Raw genomic sequence first — 25,851 nt, 5'->3', positions numbered from 1 at the left:
ACCACAAATGTATCCAGTTTCCCTGAACAGATTGCACTATCCATCAGAAGAAAATAAGATACCAAAAAGAAACCAGTAACAGTGAGCTTGAGTCTGTTCACTTTGGCTCTGCCTCCAAAGCCTCAGCACAGAAGGTGGACAGCTGTGGGCAGAGCACAGCTCCTGCTCACCCTGGACAGAAAGTCAGAGGAAGGGGCAAAACATCTACTTCCAGTCCTGCCCACTTCTCTAGTTACTGCCTGACCTCACACTTTTCTCCTTCACATTTATAAAAGCATGAGGTCAGAAAATGACCTCTGACTTTGGCAATAAGATTCTGTTGTAGTCAGAGTTTGCAAGGAAAACAATACAATACAGGACACATAATTTATACAATTATTTTATAATAGTCACCCAAAGTGGGGCTGAGGATGTAGCTCAGTGGCACAGCACCTGCCTGGCAAATGCAAGGTCCTGAGTTCAACTCCCAGTAACAAAAAAGAAAGAAAAAAATAGTCACCCAAAGAATCATATACAAAGAGTGCAAGAAATCTTTCCACACACTAAAGACCCAAAGAATCCAGCTGAGAGCCTGGATCCCATGGAAATGTCCTACATGGGTCCAGCTGAAGACCTAGAGCCCATGACAATGCCTCATGCAAGTCTGTTTCATGGATTTGTGCTGGGAAGGCCCAAAAGGCCACTGGTGGAAGCTAGAAAGTCTGTGCCAGTGGGATGAAGGATTTGTGCCAGCAGACTGAGGAAGCTGCATTGGAGCCAGAAAGCAATGCTCAAAGTAAGAACCACAGCTCCCCTGAAAGCCATCCTCAATGACAATGAGGTCCCCAGCTCCTCTGGTGATGAGAACAGCCAAGTCCATATCAGGAAAGCCAGTAAGATAAGCTTCTACTATGACACTGAACAGTACAGAATCTTCCCCCTCTGAAGCCAGGAAGTGATGCTCAAAGTAAGGACCACAGCTCCCCCAAAGTGAACCGTAGCCATTCTCAGCAACAACAAGGTCCAGAGCCCCTCCGATGATGCAAACAGCAGAGTCCATGTCAGGTAAAGCCAGCATGACAAGCTCCTCAGGAGAACCAACAGTGCCAGGAGAACCAACAGCACCTTAACAGCACCTAAACTTCTTCCCCTCCAGTTCTGCCTCTTATGCTGCCAGCAACAACCATCAGGTGGGCCCCCCACACCCAGCGCCATGCTGATTCAGTTCAGCTGAATGTTACAAATTGACCACCAGCTGTCAATCCACCACAGATTTTTTTCTTTCTTTCCCTCCTCCTCCTTTTCTTCCCAACCCCTTTGTATTTGTGGCAGAGCCAGGGATAGCCCAGGGCCTTGATGCATGCTAGGCAAGCACTCTATCAATGAACATTCATCATCAACCTTTTTCATTTTTTAAATTCTGAGACAGGGTCTCACTAAGTTGCCTAGGCTGGCCTCCAACTTGTGACCCTCCTGTCTCAGCCTCCTGAGTAGCTAGATTACAGGTGTGTACCAAAGCGCCTCAAAAGCCTTCTATTATATGTTAAAGTTTTTCATTTCCCTCTTAGAGCATATATGAGGTCTTACCACTAAAAGAGAAACAAGACCAGAGATATAAGCAGAAAAGCTATGGACTTTGACACTACAGAGTTTCAGGTCTACAGAAGGTTTTCACCACTTATTAGCTTTCTTCCTCAAGAGAAAGGTATAATTATATCCACCTCAAAGGGCAGTTAAGGATCAAAAAAGATTTAAGGGCACGGTCCCTAAAAAAGAAAAAGAGCATCGTCCCTTAAAAAAAGTTCTTATGACTTTCTTTCATCTGATGTTCCTACTTAGACCTTCACCCAGTTAGGAGTCAGAATGCAGCAAGACAGAACACACCATCCCCATGTCACGCCTGTTTATTAAGAGTGGTGACCCTTAGCATATTAGATAACTTCTGAGGGCCTTGGTTTCCCCATCTATGACAGCACTGTACAGTAAGTCCCCAACTTATGAATGAGTTCTGTTCCAGGAAAACTGTTCACAAGCCAGATTCATTCCTATCTGACAAAGTGAGTCTACTACAGTACACCTGTGAAAGTTCGCAACTTGAGTACATCTAAGTCAGGGATTACCGTACTAGATTGTCTTGGGCCTTTCCAACCTCAGAGCAGCTTCACCATCTCTCAGACTCTGGCAAGAAGGCAGACTGCCTGGAGTCACATGATACTTTTAAATCCCAACTCTGCCACTCCCTGGCCCGCAAGCCAGGCTCATCTCTTTCTCAGTCTTCTCAGCCGTTCAGTGCGGAGAATAACAATAGTTTTTGTGAGGGTCATAGGAGCTCATACCTTCAAAGCGCTCAACCCAGGCTGGTACAGAGTACAGGCTTAATAAACGTTAGTGCACACTATCATCTTAGATCATTAACTATCGGTAACACTCGCTACAGTCTCAAAGTAACAAGCCTAACAGCACAAGGAAGGGGATACATCCTAGAAGTAAAGTTTAGCTGTTTGTCATCAGGAATGGCATGGCACTGCTTAAAAAATGGAGGGCAACCTCCTTGCAAACAGGGGCTACAACTAGACCTGCTAAAGCTCAGCAGATCTGGAGTAGCTACTACAAGCAAAAATCAAGCTGGGTATGGTGGTGCACGCCTGGAATTCCAGCACTCTGGGAGCCGGAGGCAGTTTGAGCCCAGCTTGGGCAACTTAGTAAGACCATACTTCAAAAAAGGTTGGGAATGTAGCTAAGAGCAAAGTCCCTGGGTTCAATACCCAGGAAAAAAGAGAGAGAGAGAGACAGAGAGAGAGAGACAGAGAGAGAGAGAGAGAGACAGAGAGAGAGAGAGAGAAGACAAGGCCAGTGTCTTCAGTAAATATAACGCTAAGCGAAATACTACTGAACATTAGGTTTCTAAGTGGCAGCATTGCTTTAAGGTGACAGATTTGCTTTTGTGAAGTGTCATCCTAAATCATTACACAACAATAAGGACATGTACATGACCATGCTCCCTTAAAATGGAAAGAAAGAATCAAAATATTCTCTCTTCTTACCTTGAATTCTTTAATTGCACGAAAAATACTGATAGATGAAATGTCGGTCTCTCCGTGTGGCTTACAGTCAGTCACAATTTCAATGACCTTATCCAGCGCCACTTTCATTCGGTTAAACACTCCTCCTTTGTTTTTATGGGCTGATTCACAGTTAGGATGCCTGAGACAGGTCTTCAAAACAATTGAAAATGTTTATTTTACTAGGTGACCCACCTCCCAACACATGAAATCTTACAGAGAACGTGTCATGCTAATAAAAATGGTTCTTTACCCAAGTCTCCTGGGTCCCTGGCTCCCCCAGCTGCCTCTCCTCACTAAAGTGGAAGCAGGATGAGTAAAAAGCGATAGCAAGGTTAAGTGAAAAACGCAGAGTGCAAAACTACATCTTTGTACTTCAACGACAAGTTCACCTAAAATTGTTGGGAAAAAAATATTCTTTACCATGATTAAAACTATTTTCAAATGCAGGCTTATACACACAAGAACTAAAAGGAATGAGGAAAATGGACGCGATGACACGTGACGGTGATGGCGTCTTCGATTCTGAAAAGATGATACCAATGAAAACTACTCTAGGGCCTCGAGATCAATTGAGCTTTCCGAGAGGGCTCTGTGGAGTGTATTGTTATGGAGTCAAGGATCCCAGCATGGCGCAAGTACGCTCAGAAGAAAAGGTAATTCTAAACAAACTCTTCATGAGATATTTACTAGTCTTTTTTTTTTTTTTTTTTCTTTCAGTAAGGGGGATTAAGCCCAGGGCCTTCACACTTAGCTACATTCCCGCAGCATTTTGTTTTATTTTTTATTTTATGACAGGGTCTCACTAAATCACTAAGTTGCCCAGGTGAGGCTCAAATTTATGATCCTCCTGCCTCTGCCTCCCAGACAGCAGGGATTACAGGCATGTGCCACCATGCCCAGCTTATGCATTCTTGAAATGTACCAATTTGCTGGCCAGTTACTCTCTGAAAATAGAAGCTCTTGACTGATAAATGTGCTAAAGTAGAAAAAAGAAATTAGACATATTAAGTTACATAATAAATAAACTAAGGGCTGACTCCTACTCCCTATTATGAACCGATCCCAACATGCCCAGCTTTCTCGAGAGCACAGTTGGCGGGGTCCTCAGTGGACAGGCGCAGCCTGCAGAAGCACTGGGCACAGGGCTGACTCACACACCTGATTTCTCTTCTGCTTAGCAGCCAATCAAGCTCGACTCAGATTCTGACTGTCTGAAGCTGCGGAAGAAGGTTAGCACCCTTGTACACAGTAACTGAGATGGAACTATTCCGGCCTACAGTCTCAGGTACCCCTTTAACCTTTTCAAAAAAGTAAACTACATAAGTTAGATTCACTTAATCAAGTTTTCTCATTATTCATCTACAACAAAGTGAAACAAAAACCTTCTTACCTTTGATGCTGTGAGAAGCATCATCGTACACTTCTCAAGCACCGCCCGAGCTGCCGCCATTTTTGCCTTTTTCTTTTCATCTTTCAAATCCTAAAAATGAAATAAAAATCACTGAGCCGTCCAAGTGCATATAAACAACCTAATGTTTTTGAAAAGTTGTTTTCTCAACAGTCACAAAACTCAAAACTTCAGTAATGCTATTGGTCATAAAAGAACCTAGGACAAATTTTTGTAAGCTGTCGTCATTCAATCTAAACACGGCCCCTCCCACTTAGTCATAGTTTCACCCCTGACGTTTCAGTTACCAGTAGTCAGTGACTGTTTTATTACCTGTCTCCTCACAGTTCTACTAAAATGCAAGCTCCAGGAGGACAGGAGTTTTGTCCCTTTTATTTACTGTTGTATCCCCAGTACCTAGACTGGTACCTGATTTACAGTAAGCACCTAATGAATATCTGTTCAGTGAACTGAATGAATGAATCTGGCTGGCAGCGATAGTCCGCATATTCTGACCTACTAAGGAAGAACATATGTGAACCCTGGAGGCATATTTCATCAAAGTGAACATTTATCAAACACAAAGATGCCAAAATTGCTGCTCACAAGTTTCAGAGCCCCACATGGAATTAATTAAATTTTTAAAATAGGTATTCCTTCAGCCAAAACGTGCAAGTTTTTAAAATGTTGGGCCATAGTCTTACTCTACTTCAGGTGGGGGGAGCATTATGCACACCAAATTTTTAACTACTGCAAATCAAAATACTGGTGAATGTTTCCCAGTTATGTCCAGAGGCAGAAGAGGATGAGGTAGGAAATGTAACTTTGAAAAGAGGGCTTTGGAACCATGAACCACAACGCGCTTGCTCAAGTGCTCAAGGAAATGCTAGATGATAAGCTGTTATTATTACTGTAAAAATATTCAGGCTAATGATTTTTAGAGGGAAAGAGGAGAAGGGAGAAGAAGGCAGACAAGGAAAAAAGAGAAGAATATTATAAAGAATAATGATGGTGAAACAAAATGAAACAGTTTTATTAGAGACAGATGTCATTAATCTGTCTCCCACTTTCCAGCCAGTACCTGTATCTCAACACTATCTGCACAGAGACGCTCATGTTCAAAATGACGGGAGTCACCTACAGGACTGTTACAGCCAAGAGACCCAAGATGTTCCCGCAAAAGGACCCGTGGCTGAAGGGTTGGTTGCTGGTGGGATTTTGGGCAAGTGATGGTAATGGAGGGCTAACTTCATCAGTGGGTTAATCTCCTGCTGAGATCATAATTTGACAGCATTACTGGGAGGTGATGGAAAGAGGAAGCGGAGCCTAGGTACATGGAGCAGATCATGGGCCATGACCCTGGGCTCTGTATCTGGTCCCCAGCGCCTTCCTCTCAGGCTTTCACTCCTCTCTGCTTCCTGGCTCCCATGAGGTGAGCAGCTTTGCACTGCCATACTCTTCCATTATAACAATTCTGCCTCAACACATACCAAAGAGGAATAAAGCCACTTGACCATGCACTGCAGCCTCAGAAACTGTGAGCCAAAAACCCAAACAATAAAAAGCTTTCCTCCTTTATTTATATCAGCTGTGCTGTCACAGTAATGGAAGTCTGACTTTTACAGGGACTATACCCAGAAACAGCTCAAAAAAGTCAAGTAATACACATTTAACCTGCTGGCAAGATAAAGTCATGTACCAATAGCCCAACAGAGAATCCCAATCCTGGAAATAACATGGTTTTCCATCTCCCTAAACTTAGGAGCTTATGGTCTGAATTGGGGAACAGACCCATGAAAAACTGGTATGATGCTGCAGTTTGAGAATGATAGGCTTTAGAATCAGGTACAACTGAGCTAAGAGCAACCTTGGAAAAGTTTATCATCACAGGTTCAGTTCCCTTATATATGAAACAGTAATCACAGTCCCTGATCTCAGAGGGATGTATTGAGAATTAAATGAGATAATGTATATTAAGTTCCTAATACATGATTCAGCCAGTGCAAATAAAGTAATGGCATGGGCATTACTATTAATCTAATGTGGTAAGGAAAACAAAAATACATAACAAAGTATGTTAAGAAGACAATGACTGGATTACTTTCCTGATCCCCGTAGAGGAATCAGATGCAAAATTTCATAAAGACAAAGTACTCAAGTCAGGTCTTGCAGGCAAGTATGACTGTCTCCGGTGGGGAGACAGATATTCAACTGTTATATGTGTGCAAAAAATATATACTAATCTATTAGTTGTATCCTGGCTTATTTATGAAAAGCCTTAAAGACCAAAGTTTAACAAGCAAAGAAACCAACTCAAGTGATTGCAAAGATCACACTTTTATTCAAACTAAAAAGTAGTGTGCATTTATCTGAAGATGTTAAGATGTAAACACATACATTTTGTCTATCTCCGGTTAGGTGTGCAAACTCCACCATTTCATTTCCAAACTGGCTGAATATTTGGACAAACTCTTGAAAGCTATGCACTTTCTCCAGTCTTTCCATAGTTGCAAGAACCTGCAAACAAAGAAAATTTTATTCTCAGCTGATACACATGAAAGAGTCAGAGACTACCAAGGCTGAGTTAGGAAAAAAGGGGAAATTCTAAATCCTAGGAGAGTGACGGCAAACCTTTTAGAGCTTTCAATGATAACAAACACCCAGCTGTGCACCCATGTGCTCTAGGTTTGCCACCTCTGTCCAACAGGGAAGCTGGAGGAGGCAAAAAAGGAGACAAGAAGGGGTATCACAGCCAGGTGTGGCAGTTCACACCTGTAACCCCCACTACCTGGGAGGCCAAGGCAGGAAGACAGCAAGTTCAAGGCCAGCCTGAGCAACTTAGTAAGACCTTATTTTTAAAAAATAAAGAGCTTGGGGTGAAGTTCAGTGGTAGGGCACTTGGCTAGCATGTATGAGGCCTGGGTTTTGATTCTCAATAAGGAAAAGGGGGCAGGTTCCAAATTAGAATAGAAGAATAGAATAGATTAGAATAGTAGAAGCCGATTCCAAGTTAGAATAATTTAGGGAATGATTTGTTTTTAAGGGGAGACAGGCTTACTTGAAAATTGAAAGAAACAGAAATGTTTGGAAATACTAGATATACCAAAACAAGATTCATTTATGTCGCCTAGTCTGGAGGAGGCTGGAGCAGACAAGATGATGATCACTGCCATGGTTTGGCCTGGTCTGAGAGTGCCCTTGTGGATTCCTGTGCTGCAAGCTGGGTCCCAGTGTGTCAAGGTGAGAGGTGGCAGAGCCTAGTGAAAGGTGATAGGTCACTGGTGGCACTGCCCTGGGACGGGGATAATGCAGCCCCCGTGGTTCTTATAAAAAGAAAATCCTGGCCCCTCCCTGACCTCTGCTTCCTGTCTTGCCCTGTGATCTCTCTCACATGTGCTCCCATTGGTTGGAACATCAACCTCCAAAACTGGAGCCAAATAAACCTACTTGTATCTCTCTCTCTCCTTTGTGTGGTGCTGCACCTCAAACCCATGCAAGGCCTCATGTACAGTACGCAAGTGCTCTACCACTGAGCTATATACCAGCCCACCCTCTTTTCTTTATAGAATACCTAACACTAGCATAAGGTATTTGTTATAGCAACAGAAAATGGATAAATGCACTAATCAGCTCTTCAAGAGCTAAGAAGGCAATGAGGATAAAAGACAACACACAGAGCTGTGTGATTCACTGAACCGAACTGGAGGAGTCACAGTCTTCCCAGGAAAGGGAAAAGAAGGTCATCTCAAAGTGGAGTGGAAAGGGAGGTTAGGGACCTCAGAGTAGAAAAACAGTTTAGATCAGTCTGGAATTGTCTGGAATAAATTAATTGCCAAGAAGCTTCAGGCAGTCAGGAGTGAAGAAAGCATGAATCCACAGTAGAACCAACAGATCGTGCTGTGTTTTCTTGACATGAGAAGTAAAAACACAGATTTCCTGTGTTTCCTTCTTTTTAATGAGGATATGATGGATATTTGGCATGCTAACCTGCCCTGGCAGCTGAGGAAGCACAGGCAACCAACACACACAAGCCAAAGGCCACAGCCGAGCAGAGCCCCCGTTTCTCAGAGATAAAGGTGGATTCTGTTCCTTTAGCACTGCCTGATCCACCTCCTCCACTTCTTTTTCTCTTTAAATTTATACTTTTTGATTCACTGAACTCCCACCAATTAGTTTTGTCTCAAACCCTACTTGGGACAACCCCTTCCATGGTTGACTGCTCTTCTCCCTGCCTAGGGCACTCATCCCGGGAAAGAAGTCAAAACACACGCCTGGGTTCCCGGATGATCGAGGAGCATGACCAGCGCTAGAAGACTGTACCAGTTCTGGAAGAGTTCAAATCCATTCTTGAAGTTTTACAGTTATTCAGAACTTTTAAGGTCTCTGCATCCAGAAATTTTATAGCTATGGTTAAGTATGGCTTTTGGATTAATTTTGCTTAAGTTTATAACTTGTTACTCTCTGACTTGGAAAAAATTAAAAACTGAAGAATTTGGCACTTTTCTCAACTAGGTTTCTGCCAATACAGTACCATGGTGCCCAGCTTTGTTTCCTGAATTGTAAACATTTAAAACTTTTATCTTGTTTTGAAATTCTGTATCGTTCTTATTGTTTCTTCCCTTTAAAATTAAATAAATAAATAAAAGCATGCATTGATTCCTCTTTAAAAAATAAATGAAAAACAATTTTGCTCCATACAGAGATAATGATTTTCAGAGGAGAAACATTATTTGCATTCAAAATCTTAGGTCCAAGCCAGATACAGTGGTACAGACTTGTAATCCCTGCATTTTAGAAGGCTGAGACAGGAGGATCACAAGTTCAAGTCTACCCTGGACAACTTAGCAAGCCTTTGTCTCAAGAAATAAAAAAAAGGCTGAGGGTACAGCTCACTGTGATTTCCCCAGGCTCAACCCCAGTACCAGTTGGAGTAGGGGGGTCAGACCCAGATACACATGGCTAAGTAATTTCAGGCATAGAAGAAAACTATTTTTAGACTATAGACAATAGCATTATACACAGTTATAAGGGAGAGGAATTACTGAATTAACTGTAGTTAACCTAAAAAACACTCTGAACAACCTGGCAAGACAAATGGCAGAAAAGCAGGTACCTTATTTCTTGATGTTATTATCTGTTTGATAACTACTCGGTCTGCCAGCAGCAACACCTTTGTCACTGAGGAAAGAAGTAATCTTGCCGCCTTTATGACTCCTGTTTTATCTGTAAAAATGGTGATCTGGCCATCAGATTCTGGATGATTCAAGCTGGTTACATCTGTAAGCGCCGCAATTGTTTCCCCTAACAAGAAAGGGGGAAAAGTTAAAATGGGACTCAGACACTTAAATAAGAATCTATTCTCACCTTTGATCTTGAATATAACAAAGGAAAAACTCAGCTGTGGAGTCTTACATCAGGAACAAGGAACCATTCCACCTTGATAACTGGAGGGATTACCATATGAAGCTTTCTAGCGACAAAATAATGGCATGCTTTGCAGAACTGTGACAAACTTTTGCCTCCAGTCAGTTAGAATTTTCAGTGGTATGGCAAACACAACAAACTAAAAGTCTCTCTACTAAACGGAAAGAGAAAACTTTTTTAAAGCCTCTTATTCTGCAAAACAGTAAAAGTCTCAGGACACAAAACCCAAAGCAGAAACCCAATCAGAGCATAACAAGTGCCCCACCTCGGGCTTGCAGGGAGGGGAAGGGAAGGTGGGGAGGGGTGTTCCAGTCACCACAACCTCAAAGAACTTGAGTTTGTAGGGACATCCAAGCGGGTCAGAAGGACAGACTTTGGGCCTCCAGGGATGACACTGTCAAGAAGGTACGGCTGGAGAGAATGATGGTTTGGCACAAACAATAAGCAGGTCTCTTGGCTGGTCAGTCTGGACACAGGGCAGGGGAATAAACAAAACCCCCTCCCCCACCACCCAAGGCCCAAACCCAGGGCTGCCCCCAGCTCAGGCTTGCCACTGAAACTCATGCTTCTGCGGCCCAGAGCAGGCCACTCTACCAAATAAATTTCCAAACCGCCAGAAAAATTCTCCGCTGATGTTCTCAAACATTCTGATGTCTATAATAGCAATTATTCATCAAAAAAAATATAATAGTTTGGCTTCCTCAAAGATGAAATCAGGCTATGACATTCTCCAAAACACCTTGCTGTTAATGTCAACAAAGATTTTTTTAAGACTTTCAATCATCCTTTTTTTTTTTTTTTTTTTTTATCTTTTTGAGACAAGGTCTCGCTATGCAGATCAGACTGGCCTTGAGCTCACTTTGTAGCCCAGCCTGGCCTCAAAGTCGCAATGATCCTCCTGTCTCAGCCTCCCAAGTGCTGGGATTACAGGTGTGTGCCACCACATCCAGCTCTTTGAATCCTCTTGTATTATCTAAGATTCACTAATCTGTAAGTACTCAACAAATGTGTGTACGGAATGACTGATTCTCTCAGGGAAGCCCTCTTGTCAGTTTTGTCACAATAACACACAATAATGTCTCCAGCATTAGGCTGAAGACCTAGAGTAAAAAGTACTTGAGACTTAATGGACAAACCTCAGGTGTGAAAGGATTAAGTCAGTACTTCTAGGATCAGCCTGGCTGAAGCACATAAAGTAGACTGGAAAGGGGAGACGAAGCCAGGCTCCCATTTCAGTTGTGGATGTGAGATAATAAGGACTTCAAGCATGGTGGCCACAGGAATACAAAGACGACGATTTCAAAGATACTCAGGAAAGGACGCATAAAATCAGTACCTGACCAGTGAGAAGATGGCCCGGAAGAATGAAAAACAATGGCTTCATGGTTGTTAACACAAGTCACTTAAAGAAAATCAGAAGGGCGTAGGAAGGAGATGATGACTCTAGTTTCAGATAATCTGAGTTTAAAATGATACAAGAGCACACAAAATGTCAGCCACTGCATATGGAGCGGCAGTGAAGACTTGGATGGCATGTGCATAGTGGCAGCAGCTGCCCTTGTGCCCCCTCCGTCATCAGACTAAGGTTGGTATGGCAGAGTGTAGTATGTCCCTTCTGTGATTAGGTTATGCAATTGGAAGGAGCCATCTTGTTCTCTCTGAGGGAAGCTAGCTTTTATGGTGTAAGCCACCCTGGTACACAGAGGCTCAAGCAATGAGGAACTCACAGCCATGGGAGGGCACTCGGGAGAAGATCCCGCAGTCAGGGAAGCCTCTGGGTAACCGAGGCACAGCAGACACCTTGACCTAGCACACTCTCCCTCTCCCTCCCTCCCTCCTTCTGTCTCTCCCTCTCCCTCCCTCTCTCCCTCTCCCTCTCCCTCTCCCTCTCCCTCTCACACACACACACACACACACACACACACACACACACACACACACAGAGCCAGTGCCCTGATTACTGGTTCTCAGAAGCTGCCTGAGATAATAAACGCCTGGGGCTTTGCATGGATACATTTTGGTTAATTTGTTAGACAGGAATATAAAGTTTTGTGTTACAAAGTTTTTATGGGAAGATATACAGAGAACAAAAGTGCTTAGAACTGAAACTTCATGCACACAGAAAGGGGAAGGAGGAAAAGTATCCGTCTGTATTCTATTAGCAATAGCTCAAAGGATAAAAATGTTTCCTCCGTAACTCTGGAAATTGTTAATTTTTCCTGTAGCTCTTAATCACCACAGAAATTACACATAAGCCTGCATATATGGCATTATTTAGACTCTTGTTTTCCAAGTGGAACCCTAAGCGTTTAACTCATAAGCACAGGGCTGGTAACATTCGGCCAGCTCTGCCCAGTATGGTCAAATGATTTCTTAACATCAGGAAGTTGCTAAGAGCGTGGATGTTCAGAAATTAGTTCGTTGAGAAAGCACAAAGCTGCCTTAGGGCTTCAGCGTGGTCATTTCTAATTTATTACATGCAGTTCGCTGGTATTGTTTCTTAAAGTACAAACCTAAGGCCACCCATACACAAACATTTGTAGCATTCCCATACAAAATATAAACTTTGTCTGGTGGCCAAGTAAAAAGTAAAAATACACAGCAAGAGTACCACACAGGGAAAGAAGAACGATAATGATAACGACAGTAATACCTGTTGAATACTTCATATGTGCCAAATGCATACATGTATCATATCAAGATACCTCTATAAGCATTAATAGCCCCATTTTGTAGATGAGAACACTGCAGATTTTTAATGTTAAACAGCTTGCCCAGTGTCGCTCTACTAGCATGTGGAAGAGGTGGGATTGGCATCTGGGCATCGGGCTCTACAGCTCTAGTTACCTTATCACTACTCATATTATTCCCCTTGGATGAATGCTACATTGTCTGGTGGAAGACATGGTGAGGATGGGCTTATTGGGCAGAAATACACCCATCCCCAGATCTATTTAGCCTGAAGCTGGAGTGTGTCAAGGAACAAGGGGTGTTCCCTGTCCTGTAACTCCAGGGGGGCTGCGCTCATCCCCTCACCTGAGGGATGGTGAGAGGCCACTCCCAAGAGTGGACGCACAGAGCCCATGACACCTCGCATCTTCTAAAGGACTCTGCCCACACAGCTGCTTGGGTGACAGCCCTCCCAGAAAGCTGTGGAGTACTGGTGCATATCGCTACGCCAGCCCTCCTCTCTCCCCCAGTGCTGAGCACACAGCCCGCTACCGGGCCCTGGGGAAAGGGAGACTCAGGCTGCCCTTTCAGTTAAAAAGTGAAACATCCTCCTCTTGCTCTGACCAAGGGCTGTTCTGAGCAACAGTGTGAAGCACATGTGTACGTTCTCTGCTGCACGGTCCACGGCTTTATGTCAGGTCCCTTTAGAAGTGTCGGCATCAGAATTCAGAGCCAGGAAAATGCCTCTCTCTCCTCTTACAAGCTGGTTTGTTTCCTTTCGGCAAACAATGGGAATTATATAACACTTTGTTTCTCACATTTTTGTCTTGCCTTTCAGGAAGTACAGAGATAAATTTCATGCCTAATTAAAATAATCATGTTTGCCAAATTTTCCAGTATGTTTATTTTCATCTCATGTTTTAATGGGCTCATTGAACATGTCTTTTATTTATTTATTTATTTATTTTATTTTATTTTATTTATTTATTTATTTATTTATTTATTTATTTTGGTCTTTTTGAGACAGGATCTCACTATGCAGTTCAGGCTGGCCTTGAGCTCACTTTGTAGCCCAGGGTGGTCTCGAACTCACAGTGATCCTCCTGCCTCAGCCTTCCGGGTGCTGAGATTACAGTCATGTACCATGACGCACAGCTTAATGTGTCTTTTACTGTAAGCTATTTCAAATCCTTTTCAAAAGCAGAAAAATATAAATTGAGAGTGAAATAAGGCTATCTCCCCTGCTTCCCACAGGAAAACTGTTCTCTAATCTAGCAAATGGATAGAAGTCTGAGTCAACCCAGAATCTTCTGTTTCTGTTACTCAATAACCTCATTCTATTTTACCACCTAAATGAGTATTCTGTGTGTATTTCCTCCAGCCAGGTGCAGTGGTACCCACCTGTAACTCAGCTACTCAGGAGGCTGAGGCAGGGGATTGCAAATCTGTGGCCAGCCTGGTGATCTTAGCAAGATGCTATCTCAAAAATAAAATAAGCTGGGCATGCTGACACATGCCTATAATCCCAGCACTTGGGAGGCTGAGGCAGGAGAATCATTGCAAGTTTGAGACCAGCCTTGGCTACACAGTGAGCTCAAGGCCAGTCTGAACTGCACAGCGAGACTCTGTCTCAAAAAGACCAAAAAATAAAATAAAATAAAAAGGGCTGATGGCGTAGCTCAGTGGTAGACATCTCGCCTTGTGTGCATAAGGTACTAGGTTCAGAGGGGGAAAGGGTGTCTAGTACATGTCTTGGTCTAACTGCTCTTAATCTGTGTACCTTCATTGTCAACCCTCTCTCAATCTGCTCTCATTTATCCATTTCCTGCATACTATCAAAAAGATTTCTACTGCAAAACAATATCTTTCATCTGGCTCAAAATTCCTCAGTGACTCCCCATTTCCTCCAAAACAATACCAGAAGTCATTCACACAACACACAGGACCGTGTGATCTGGTTGGCCCCTCCATCATACTCCACCTCATCAACCCACTGCCTTCCCCCAAAGGTCTTCCAAAAACACCTGCTCCTCGGTCAGGGCTGCTCATCTCAGGAAGCAGCAGGACCGGTTACCCAGCTATTCATCCCAAACCTTGGAATTCTCCGTGACTCCTCTTCACATCTCCGCACACATCCCATCAGCTCTGTCTTGACAACACATCCAAAGGCAGCTACCTCGCACCACCTCCAATGCCAGCACCCAGCTTAGGTCACCACTGTCTATGGCAGCAGCCTCCTAACTGGCCTCTCTGATCCCACCCTCACACTCCCTACAATCAACTTTTCGGTGTAAGAACCACCCGTTGTAGTTTTAAAATATAAATGAGGCTCTGTCACAACAAAGAATTATCCAGAGCAAAATGTCAGTAGGGTTGAAGCTGAGAAACAGCACCTCCACTGCTCTTCTCACACTTACCCTGCTTTATTTTTTGATCATGATAACACTTTTCTATGGTCTATCTCCATCACTAGAATTCAAGTTCCATGAGGGCAGACTTTTCACTGATTTGGACACAGCTATACCTATACAGCCTAGGACAACGGCTGGTATAATGCAGCACTCAGTAAATATTTAATGAGAGATGTTATGGTTTGTGTCTGGGTGTCCCCCCAAAGCCTCATGCGGTCATGGGGCAGGCTTTTAGAGTTTGACTGATTATGGGTGTGAGAGCTACACCCGCCCTGGGGTGGATAGTTTGCATATGTAAGGGAGAGGAAGAGGCTCCTTGTGGCCATTCCTCGCTTTTGTGCTTGTTGCTTTTGCTGTGTTCTGCCTCTGTGAGCTGTAGCCCTCTGCCATGTGCCACTCTGCCTTGTAATTTGCCAAATATGGACTGAAACCTCCACAAACTGTAAGCAAAATAAACCTTTCCTTCCTTCATTTTGGGCGTCAAGTATTTTGTCCCAGCAACGAGAGAAAAGTAACCAAGACAAGAGAATAAACGGATAAAAATACTTCAGCAAGTCTGAACTATTTGTAGTTCTCAAAACACTACAGGTTCTAAAATGCGACATGCCACCAACTGTGGAGAACTGTAACAACATGAAGTTTGACGTCACAACCGGGCGTAGTGGCACACACCTGTAATCCCAGCACTCAGGAGGCTGAGGCAGGAGAACTGTTGTGATTTTGAAGCCAGCCTGGGCTATCTAAGTGAGTTCAAGGCCAGCCTGCATTACACAGTGAGACCCTGTCTCAAGATAAACAAAAACAAAACAAAGTCAAAACGATTTGCTGAGGAGCACTGCCTCATGCTATGCCCCTCTCCAGTGCCCACGTGGTCCTTGGCACCCAGTATCAGAAGACTAAGGCACAGGACATGTTTTTGCTCAAAATAAAGCAGTAATTTTGCATCATCTCCAGAGCAATAAAATTGGTATAAACGAACTTCAAAATCAATATCCACGTACCTGCTTGTTTAGCTTCAATACAGGCAATATTTATTTCTTCTTTCAAATCCCAGTTTTCGTTGGCTATAGCTTCCCCTACTTTAACAAATCTTCCAACTGCCAAGTTGACAGCTTGCCCCACACGCTGAATTGCTTGCAGAGTTTTATCCGACTTTTTGGTATTATCTTTATGATTAATAAGTGTGGTGATCTAAAAATAAAAGAGAAAAGTAACTTGCTTAAATTTTACTTCACTGCTTAAAAAAAAAAAAAAAGCTGCATCACGAACGCCAAAATATTAAGCTCAGCATACTGAACTAGCCTAGGAGACTAAATCAATAGTTTTAGATATTTCAACCTAAGGACAACTGGCAAAGTATCTTACATCATTCCTAAGACAATACTTCCATTAATTACAATTCCAAGTTCACTTAAGGGCAGTTATCTGGGGCATATAATGCTCTCGAGATCTCACAACAAATAAAGATATCAGAAAAGTAGGAGAGGGCAGATCACACATTCACAGAATCCACAGAAAACCAGAGTACTCTGGGTATAGTTTTCTAGACCATGGTAAAAACATCTTCTTCCGCTGCCCACCATGGTCAGTGGGTTGTACCAAAATAGTACTGGTGTCTTACATGTTTACTGAGTTAACTAGATACTTTAGAATGACCACTGTATCTGTGTTTCCCATTGTTGTAAATTTTCTTGTATCAACCTCAAAGTAAATGAAATACCAAGAATTTTAACATTTGGTTCTTATCCCTGAAATACAAAAGATGACAAGTTCAGTTCATTGAAACAAATATCAATCTTCAAGATACCTTAGAAAACTAATACATGAACTACACTGACATATGAAAATATTTATGAAAGAATGCTGCTAGGTGTGGTGGCGTACACCTGTAACCCCAGTTGAGGAGGCTGAGGAAGGATGATCACAAGTTTGAAGCCAGCCTGGTCTGCACAGCGAGAACCTGTCTCAAAGCGAACACACAAAAATATCACATGAAAAACACAAATCCCAACTAGTAAATGTATGCTGAGTTTACTGGGTTTTTTTTTTTGGAGACAGGATCTCATTGTGCAGTTTAGGCTGGCCTTGAACTCACTATGTAGCCCAGGTTGGCCTCCTACTCATGGCAATCCTGCCTCACCACCACTCCAGTTATGAATTTAACTTTTAAATAATTTACATGGCATATTAACAAAGACGAGAATAGAGAACCAAAAGGAGAAGGGACTCACTCTTATGCCTTTAGAAAATACTATGTGCAGCTGGGGATACAGCTCAGCCACACAGCACCTGCCTGGCAAGCCTGAGGTCATGAGTTTAATTCCCAATACAAAAAAAAAAAAATTAGTATGTGCCAAGTACTTCTTTTAGAATTAAGAAGCCTAAATTTGAGTCCTTCCTGAGTTCAATTCCTGGTACCAAAAATAAATGAATGAATGAATGAATGAATGAATGAATGAATAAATAAATAAATAAATAAATAAATTTGGGTCTTGGGTCTGTCATTATTAGCAAGGTAATCTACAGTACTGTTTTTCAATAAAATTTTTGCATCTAGTAGATATCAGCTCCTGAAGACAGAACAGTAAATAACACTCTTAAAATCCTGCCTCCATTATGTTTATAATACAGAGGGCCGGGGATATAGCTCAGTGGCATAAGCGCCTGCCTGGCAAGCACAAGGTCCTGAGTTTGATTCCCAGTACTTAAAAAAAAAAAAACAAAAAACAGGAAAAAAAAAAAAAAAAAAACAGGTTTACAGTACAGAATAATGATAGTCATAAAAATAGATTTGTTGGGCACTATCATGTGTCAACTAAAATTCTAGACAATGATTTAACAGCACTGAACAAAAAAGCCCACATTCTCCTAGAACTCATAGTTTATGAGGGAGTTGGGGAGGTACAATAATCACAGAAACAGATCAACCAAAAAACACATGAATGTAAATGCTATGCAAAATGTAAAACAGAATAAAGTCATATAAAGTCTGGGCAGCTACATGAGATTGGCTGTTCTTCCTTCTGTGAGAAAGTGATATTTAAGCTGAGCTCTGATAGCAAGAAGCCAGGCTGGCCAAACATCAGGGAAATAAAGCATTCTAGGGAGCAGAAACAGCTGCGGGGGCATCGTGGGGATGAGCCGCCAGTCAAGGAATGAGGAAAGGCCAGAAGCAGGTGAAGCCACCATAGGGCAAAGGTAAATCCCACACCCAGGAACTAGCCAGCAAGGTTGTGCTTGGAGTAGAGAATTTATGTTTTATTCCATCTTACAGGAAGTCACTAAAAGATTTTTAAGAAGAAAAATGATATAATCTCTTTAGTGGTTTTAAAATATGTTGACAAATTTTTTCATATATTTCCCTTCAAGAGGCAGAGCCTGGTTCTTCTTCCTGGAGTAGGGGCTGGACTCACTGCTGAGGAAGAGACGGGAATGGAAGGGCTGGAGTACTCCTGAGGGCAGGACTCGGGAAAGAAGGCGACCCCCGTCCCACTCACCCTCTTTTGGGGTCAGTCTCAGGGGAAGAGCGCCAGCTGCCACATAAGGGAGGACATTCAAACAACCCTGTGGAGACCCTCACCCCAGGAGAAGAAAGTGAGAGCTCTGGTGACAGTGTGAAGAGCTGAGGCCTCCTGCCCACAGCCAGCTGAGTGAACCGGGAAGAGATTCTCCAGCCCCAGCCCAGCAACTTTATTTCAATCTTCTGACAGACAGACCTTAACCCGGAACCACCAAGGAAACCACTCCAGAATGCTTGGCCTGGAGTGCAATAAATGTTTGTTGTTTTAGGGGACTGAATTTGGGGTCATTTGTTCTGTATCAATACATAATTCATTCAGATTTTGGTACACTTGGATCTGGAGTGGTACTGTAACAAAACCCAAGACCTGGAAGTGGCTTTGAAATCAGCCTAGAAGTTGAATGGAGTAAGGGGTGAGTAAAAGCTAAGCAGCTGAAGAAACTTTGTAGCTAGCTAGCTCAGTGAGTGTGGAAGACCTCAAGCTAGGTCATTTATATAAATGGAAACACCTGGCTTACAGTTCTGATGGGTTAGTAGTCCAAGGTAATGGTTCCCTAAAGTCAGTGTCTGCTGAGGGCCAAGTCCTCCAGATAGTGCCTTCTAGGTCCACCTACGTCATGCAGAATGAGCAAACAGGTTCTCTCAGCCTCTTTTATAGGCATTAGTGGTCATTCATGTCTAATCAATTCTCAAAGGCCTCTTCTGTTAATAATATCACCATGAGAGTTAAATTCCAACATACAGATTTGGGGAGGATACTGACATTCAGATAATACCAGAAGCTATGTGTGAAGCTTAAAGGAAAGTGAAAACTGTCTCACTGAAAAATGGGGAAAAGGGTTGCCTTATTACACAGTGGCAGAAAAAGACAAAAAAAAAAAAAAAAAAAAAAAAAAAAAGGAAATGTCAGTAAATAAAAACAAGCCAGAACTTTCCAGTTTTGAAAATTCCTAACCAGGTGGCACACCATGTTAAAATTTTTTTGTGTGTGTCTTTTTGAGACAGGGTCTTGCTACACAGTTCAGGCTGGCCTTAAGCTCATTTTGGCAGGTCTCGAACTCACAACGATCCTCCTGCCTCAGCCTCCCGAGTGCTGGGGTTACAGGTGTGAGCCACCACACCTGGCATCATGTTAACATTAACAGTGGCTCCAAGGCAAGAATAAAATCTAGAACACTGTCAGGAGAGCATGACCTATTGTCAGGTATTCTGTCATACAACTGTAATCCCAGCACTCAGGAGGCTGAGGCAGAAGGATTGTGAATTCCAGGCCAGCCTGGGCTACAAAGCAAGTTCAAGGCTGGCTTAGACCTTGTCTCAAAACTAAAAAACAAAACAACAAACACTGGTAGTGTGACTATAAAATCTTAGTAAAGATTCCAAAATATCCAAAGTGTTGCTCCAGACAACCACATAGTTAAACAAATTTTCTAAGTGCTTAGGGGTGCTGTCCCTCAGCAGTGCCAGCAAAAGCCCAAGTTAGAGAAGAGCTTATCTTAGAGACTTGTGTGTGAGGATGGCTTTGTTTAATAGACTGAGCCCAATATGAGTCAAAGGAAACCAACATAATTAATGTAATTATGTTGGCAGCAACAACACCAGCTTGGACTGAGGCAGATCAACACAGAATGAAAGGAAGCTTTATACCGCCAAGCTTCCATAAGCAGGGGCAGGCTTAGAAAAATATGCAGCTGCAAACCAGGGCTAAAGATTTGTGAAAAAGGACAATTTTGTGAAAAATTTTTGTGAAAAAGGACAATTCAGAAGGCAACGCCAAGGGCAATGAAGAAGCCCAGGGCTTAAGTTTTAATGAAGAAACTGCCAACTTGTGTCCAGGTGGATTTCAGAATGTGCACACCTGTAATTCCAGCAGTCTATAAGCTAGGGTAGGAGGATGGCAAGTTCAAGCCCAGCCCAGACAACTTAGCGACTTAGTGAGTGAGACCCTGCCTCAAGATTTTAAAAATAAGTTTTTAAAAATTGTAAAGGGCTAGAGATGTAGCTCAGTGCAAAAGCCCTGGGTTCGATCCCAGTACCACCAGAACATTATAAACCAGCAAGTTGAGCATAGATGCTCCTAACTGACAGAATAAAGCAGAAGTGACAGTGTGTTCCTTTTGAAGGCAAGTCATGAAGTCACTGTGCTCTGCATCTTTCTCTCTAACGTTAATGACTCGGGAAAGCCAGCTGCTATGTCATGAACACCCTTGAGCAGCCCAAAGGAAAGGCTCACATGATGCGGAACTGAGGCTTCTCAACAACAAGGAAGACTCTGAGGCCTCTTGAGAACAGACGTGAGTGATTCTGAACTACCCAGGGAGGCTACTCCCAGATAGCTAATTCATAAAAACAGACTACGATAATAAATGTTCGCCATTTTAAACTACTAAGTTTGGGGTACTTTGTAACACAGGAGAAAATAACCAATGCAGTCACAAATGTATGTTTGTTAAAGGTTCCTACGAAAAGAGTAGATCGCTAAAGCTGCAAAAGTAGAAGCAGAAAGACCAGCCTGAAAGTTGTTGCAGTAGTCTTGGCGAAGGATGATGCTGGTTTGGTATAAAGGGGCAACAGTCAGAAGGGAGGAAAAAGAACAAACTGGGACTGTTTTAAACATGACTTGCTTGGTAGGTTAAGTTAATGATATCAGGATGGCCACTAAATCTGTGGCATAACGAACAGTGGATTGGCATAAAACTACTATATCTATGTGACAGTCACATAGAACCGTTTTGCATATCCTACTCTAATCCTCGTAAGAATCTTGGGACATAGGCATACCCTATTCCCCTTTCACAAATAAGGAAACTGATGTTAAAAGATGCCTAGTTAAAGGTCACACAATTAACAAATGATAGAGCCAGATTTAGAGACAGACATTTTGATGCAAGACGCCAAATTCTTGGGTCGGGGATGTAGCTCAGTGGCACAAGTGCCTGCCTGGCAAGTGCAAGGTCCTGAGTTTGATTCCTGGTACCAAAAAAAGAAAAAAGAAACCATACTCTTGCACACTACCTCATAGTTCTGCCCAACCACCCAGTGAAATGGCTGCTGTTATCATCTCCACTTTACAAAGAGAAAACTGTCCGGACCTCAGGGAGAGTAGACAAGTTAGGATTTAAATATCTGTGCTCTGACTACAGATCCCAGCCTTCTGCCACTTAGCCATAGTATCCTTCAATGAATGGATTGAATACAACGATGAAAGCATTGTGTGTAACGTAACACCCAGCGTATGGTGATCATGGAAAGATATATTAGATTAACAACTGTCTCTAAGCCTCAGGTATTATTAAACACTTTTTTAAAAAACAGGCTGAGTGCAATTGGCTGGCACAAAAAATAAGCAGCCTAGTTTAGAATCTGAATCCAGATTTAACTGACCCCAGTGCCCACCCAGTACCTTTCCCTTATTGGAAGTTTTCAATTTTACTTATTTAGGACAGAATACTTTCTTCAAAATAAAATGGTACCTAAAATTCCAGCAGGTTATCACATCAGTGAACTGCCACAGCTGAATGCTGATGATGACTGCGGGCCTGGAGCTGGGAAGCAGGACCACGGATATGAAACCTGTCTGCACCAGCCTAGCACCGCTGCACACACAGTAAACTGTAGGGAACTTCAGTACCACACAGAAAACAGGGAACTCAACCCCCACTGCCTGCTTCAAGTTACCATCTTGGGGGAGATTCTGCAGTGAGGAGAAGTATAAGTTGGTGCTCAGATTGAGGGTGCTCCCTCATCCCCCAAGTTCACATTTTGAAATCCCAGTCCCCTGGGTGACGGCAGCTGGAGGTGGGGACTTGTCAGCTGATTAGTCATGAGTGTGGGGTCCTCATGAGTGCAATGAGTATCCTCGTAAAACAGACCCCCGAAAGATCCTTGTTCTTCTCTATGCCATGAGGACAATGTGATCCAGAGAGCAGACCTCACCAGACACTAGACCATCTGGCGTCTTGATCTTAGGCCAACCAATCTCTGGGACTATGAGAAAAAAAATCTGTTGTCTAAGACATTTTGTCTGTGGGATTTTTTTTGTGTGTGTATATGGAATCTCCATTAAGAAGCCCAGAGTAAAACAGTTGTGTTCATTAAATCATTTATCTTCACGAAGTTTTAAAAATTCAATTATAAAGATCTGCTATTAAGCTAAAATACCAACTATTGTTCAGTTCCCGAACATGCTTTCTGCTCTCACTACAAGCATCCTCCCCAGTGCATAATTAGGTGTGGCTGTCTTCCTCTTACTCGAAGAGGTCTGGAAAATGTTCAGTCCAAATGCAGATATGCCTTTAAAACTGCCACTTGGAAGAGCTAAGTCAGCACATAAAATCCCTTATTAGAAGATCTATTTTTGTTCTAAAATTATTTTCTGACCTTTAAAAGGGGAGTTTCAAAAGTTAAACATGTTTATGGAGAATATCGGAAAGCCTCAGGAGATGAAAATTTGACGTAGCTGTTTCCAGAAAATTGAGATTAAACTTCAGCTTCCTTAACATGCAAAAAAAGAAATGACTAGCTAATATTTTTTAAGAACAAGAATATTAGGCATTAGAATATATTTTACATGTATTCCTTCATGTCATGTCATCCCAATACCTAATTACTACAAACTATTATTACCGCATGTCACAGGTAAAGATCCTGAAAGATCTGAAGAGGTTAGGAAAAGCCCAAGGTCACAAAGCCAAGACACTGCCCCAACGTGGTTTTTTTTTTGGTTTTTCTGTTTTTTCTCCAGTACCGGGAACCGAACTCACGACCTTGCGCTTGCCAGGCAAACACTTTTGCCGCTGAGCTAAATCCCTGGCCCTACCCCAACCTTTAATCAATGTCCCTCTTATCTCTTAGGACTGTGTAAAGGATCAAGTGAAAAACAAGGACTAGAATGCTTTTCAAATTATGATAGGCAAAAAAATTAGCTAAAACACTTGAAAAATAAAGGGCATATTACTGCGAGTCACAACTTGGAGTTGCCCGGACAAACAACTCGAGAGAATGTTCTAGAAAATCCTTCACTGAATCACAGAAGGGGGCAGTTCAGAAGCCATCCCATGGGGGAAGAAAAAGGAGCTGAGGTACTGAAGACCTCTACTGTGGAATAGTAGAATAAAAACGAAGGCTTAATTAATACCTTGTCATAAATGGCAGTGTAAAGTACAAACTGGCCAAATGCGTGCTAGTAGTTACCAGCATAGACTCTGCTGCCTGGGTGGTGAGTCCTGCTGTTCACATGAGCACGTGGCCAGTCAGCTAACCTTTCTGTGACTCTTCTCATCTGTAAAAATGAGGATAATAATAGTATCCATCTCATAAACTCATTGTGGGAACAAACAAATGAGTAATAAAATACCATAAAATACCTTACTGTTACACAGTAAGCACTACATAGTTGCCAGATATTACACTGCTTAGATTTCTATAATCTCTGTTCGTTCCTCCTGTGTGTGAACTTATTTTGTAGAATAACTAACAGTAGATCCTTGAGTAAAATGGACTTTCATAGTTTATTTACTTTGTGGGGAAGCAAGAAAGCAAATGGAGGAAGTGATTAAAAAAGAAAAAGCTGAACTAAACCTAATTCCTGAAGAATGAGAATGAAACCTGAAGAATGATCTAGATGCCAGTCTGGGACAGAGGTGTTCATCCCAGGGCTTAATTCACCAGTAAATCCTCAGAATTATAAGAACTGAAAAACCAGCTAATCTGCTGGACCATAACACATGCCTGGAATCCCATTACTGTGGAGGCTGAGGGCAGGAAGACTGTCTGGTGCAAGCCCAGCCTGAACAAATTAGAAGACTTTGCCTCCAAATAAAATATAAGAAAGACAAGGGGATAGATCACTTGCAAATGGGAAGAGGTCCAAGAGAATAGGGGTGAAAGGAAAGGCAGAAGGGAAGGAAAAACAAGTAGAATAAAAATATGGCATGCACAGGAACCTAATAACCTAAATGAATATAATCTTTATATGTCATAAGCATGAGATAGATGAATAATATCAATAAGAAGGAAAATGGGGAAAGGGGTTCCAGAGGAAGAGGTAGGGAGGCAGGAGGTAGGGAGACAGAGGGGATCAAAAAAGGAATCAAGCTGTATTATGGACCTGAACCCACTCCCCAAGATGACTGTAAACTGCACGTACTGCAAACTTGTAATGTACTTAAAGGGGCGGGGTGCTTGGGGATATAGCTCAGTGTGCAGGCCCTGGGTTCAATCCCCAGTATAGCAAAAACAAGTCAAAACAAAACAAAACAAACAAAACACCAAAAAACCAAAAACAAACAAACAAAACCCCAAAATCCAAACCAGCTAATTAGCTATAGAAAACAAGATAGAAGGAAATATACCAGTCAAATGAGTACTCTCTCAAGAAGGCAGAAAACATGCACTTTCATTCACATCCAAACCACCTGACTGCTTGAATTCATTTTATTTTTGCACTTAAAAACATACTTGTATGCACACACAAAAATCAGCAAAGAACGGAAGACGCCACTTGGGTACTCTCTTCATCTACGATTTAAGAAACAAGAATTCTGAAAAGCTTCCAAGGACACTGCAGAGAGAAATGGAAAAGAGAAGGGAGCTACCTTAGAAATGCAAAGGCCTGGAAATGGTGAATGAAGGAAATGTATCCAGACAGGAAAAGACTAGTAGGCAGTACAGTAAATAGCATTCCACACGAGGGTGGAGCTCCATGGCCCACATCCTTCTTCCCTTCCTTAAAAACCTGAGTCTGGCTGAGAGTGGGAGTTTTGACAGGAAGAATAGTGATTATTAAAGGAGGTGGGATGTTGCTCTGCAGAAAATCTGCTTGGTTCTTAGCCTGAGGCTTCTCAAAACATTGTTTGAACTATAAACTATGCAACATATAAGTATATATAATACACATATGCACAGTTTAAAGAAATGAAGGAAAGAGCCATGAACGCTTCAAAGAACTAAAGGAGTTGTTCTAGCATGTGTGAAGCCTTCATTTTGATACCCGGGAAAAAATAAATAAATACCAGGCCCATGTGTTCTGTGGGCTCCTCCCTGTCCCTATCACCTCCCTCCCTTGCCCTAGAAGAAATAATCACCCTGATTTTGGGCTCATCACTACCTTACAACTAATACACATATGGCAGGTAGAGTCCTAAGTGATGCATGATTTAGTCTTGGCTAGCCTTCAACCTTAATTTTTCCCATTCAATATGTTTTTGAGGTTTGTCCACACTGATAGCTAAAACTGTGGTTCTTTCATTTTGCTGACACGTTGTATCTTATTGGTTGAACATTTCACAACTTACTCAAGCATCCTACCAGTTAAAAAGACATTTGGAGCTGGGCGTGGTGACACACACCTGTAATCCCAGCACTTGGGTGAGGCAGGAGGATCATTGTGAGTTC

General features: G+C 42.4%; 1 protein-coding gene across 1 annotated transcript in view; it reads right to left on the bottom strand.

The window, feature by feature from the left end:
* Positions 1 to 19,118, bottom strand: part of Ctnnal1 (catenin (cadherin-associated protein), alpha-like 1) — a 52,859-nt gene extending 33,741 nt beyond the window's left edge. The window contains exons 1-6 of the mRNA XM_005382935.2: positions 19,071 to 19,118; positions 15,938 to 16,127; positions 9,545 to 9,732; positions 6,829 to 6,948; positions 4,435 to 4,524; positions 3,024 to 3,194 (exon numbers count right to left, since the gene is read on the bottom strand). Coding sequence (XP_005382992.1) covers positions 3,024 to 3,194; positions 4,435 to 4,524; positions 6,829 to 6,948; positions 9,545 to 9,732; positions 15,938 to 16,127; positions 19,071 to 19,118 — 807 coding nt within the window. The remainder of the gene's footprint in view (positions 1 to 3,023; positions 3,195 to 4,434; positions 4,525 to 6,828; positions 6,949 to 9,544; positions 9,733 to 15,937; positions 16,128 to 19,070) is intronic.
* Between the last annotated feature and the right edge of the window lie 6,733 nt (positions 19,119 to 25,851).

Source organism: Chinchilla lanigera, unplaced genomic scaffold (assembly GCF_000276665.1).
Source record: "Chinchilla lanigera isolate Chin_1 unplaced genomic scaffold, ChiLan1.0 scaffold00018, whole genome shotgun sequence".
NCBI classification, from domain to species: domain Eukaryota; kingdom Metazoa; phylum Chordata; class Mammalia; order Rodentia; family Chinchillidae; genus Chinchilla; species Chinchilla lanigera.
The sequence above is the reverse complement of the archived record's forward strand: the minus strand, read 5'-3'. Positions and strand labels throughout refer to the sequence as shown.